At 51.3% G+C, this 1,131-nt stretch overlaps 1 protein-coding gene across 1 annotated transcript in view; it reads left to right on the plus strand.

The window, feature by feature from the left end:
- The window catches only part of ENH_00043920 (hypothetical protein), a gene marked incomplete at both ends in the record, with an annotated part of 833 nt that extends 677 nt beyond the window's left edge, over positions 1 to 156 (plus strand). Inside the window, one exon of the mRNA XM_013580898.1 lies at positions 1 to 156. This exon is cut by the window's left edge and continues 183 nt beyond it. Coding sequence (XP_013436352.1) covers positions 1 to 156 — 156 coding nt within the window.
- Between the last annotated feature and the right edge of the window lie 975 nt (positions 157 to 1,131).

Raw genomic sequence — 1,131 nt, forward strand, 5'->3', positions numbered from 1 at the left:
CAGCAGCAGCAGCACGGCAGCAGCAAGCAAGCTGCACTAGCAGCAAAAGAGAAACAGCAGCAGCAAAACAGCAGCAGAATAACAGAAGCGAGCAAGCAGCAGCAGCGGCAGCAGCAGCAGCAGCGGCAGCAGCAGCAGCAGCGTGACGAACTGTAGGGCCTCAAGGGGACGCAAAGAGACGCCGGAGTTTCTCCCGTGTCTTGCTGCTGCTGCTGCTGCTGCTGCTGCTGCTGCTGCATCTCCTCAAAAGGCCATTCTTCTTCTTGAAGCACTTCGGGGACCAAATAGCCCAGCAGCAGCTGCAGCCGCGCGTACCCCAGCTGTACATACACCCCACACCCCACACCCCACACTTCTGCTGCTGCTGCTGCTGCTGCTGCTGCTGCTGCTGCTGTGCAGCAGATCTTCGCACCCCAGTACCCCCCTTTCTCCGTTTTTTTCTGTCTCCTTTCCCTTTTATTTCTTTTTATTTCCATTTCATTTTTTAATTTCTATTTTATATTTCTTTTAGTTCTTTTTTATTTATATTTATTTTTTATTTCTTCTATTTCTTTTATCTTTCATCTTTTCCTTTCCGTCTCCTTTCTACTTCTTTTCATTTCTGCCTCCTTCTCTAAACCCTCTCTCCAAAACCCTCACAAAACCCTCACAAATATCTTTCTAAAACCCTCACAAAACCCTCACAAATATCTTTCCAAACCCTCCAGAAACCCCGCAAAACCCCCACAAAACCCTAAACCCTAAACCCTAAACCCTAGACCCTAAACCCTAAACCCTCAACCCCCCAAAACCCCTCCAAAAACCCTAAAACGCCCTCCATAAACCCTAAAAGCCCCTCCAAAAGCCCAACAAACCCTCCGAAAACCCTAACACCCCCTCCAAACCCTAAACCCCTCTGTAAACCCTAAACCCTTTCTCCAGAGTCCACTCACTCTATAAAAAGCACTTGCTGCTTCTTCTGGAAATGCCAAACAAGCCAAACGACTAAAACCCTTCACTGCAGAAAAGGCCCTAAACGCTGCAGTGGAACACCGGCAAACCTTCCCTTCTCCCATATCCACTCCCTCCTGGGGGCCCCAGGGGGCCCCCCCGGGGGCCCCCTCGGGGGCCCCCCCGGGGCCCCCCCCCGGG

Source organism: Eimeria necatrix, genomic scaffold (genome assembly GCF_000499385.1).
Source record: "Eimeria necatrix Houghton genomic scaffold, Enh_scaff328, whole genome shotgun sequence".
Taxonomy (NCBI): Eukaryota; Apicomplexa; class Conoidasida; order Eucoccidiorida; family Eimeriidae; genus Eimeria; species Eimeria necatrix.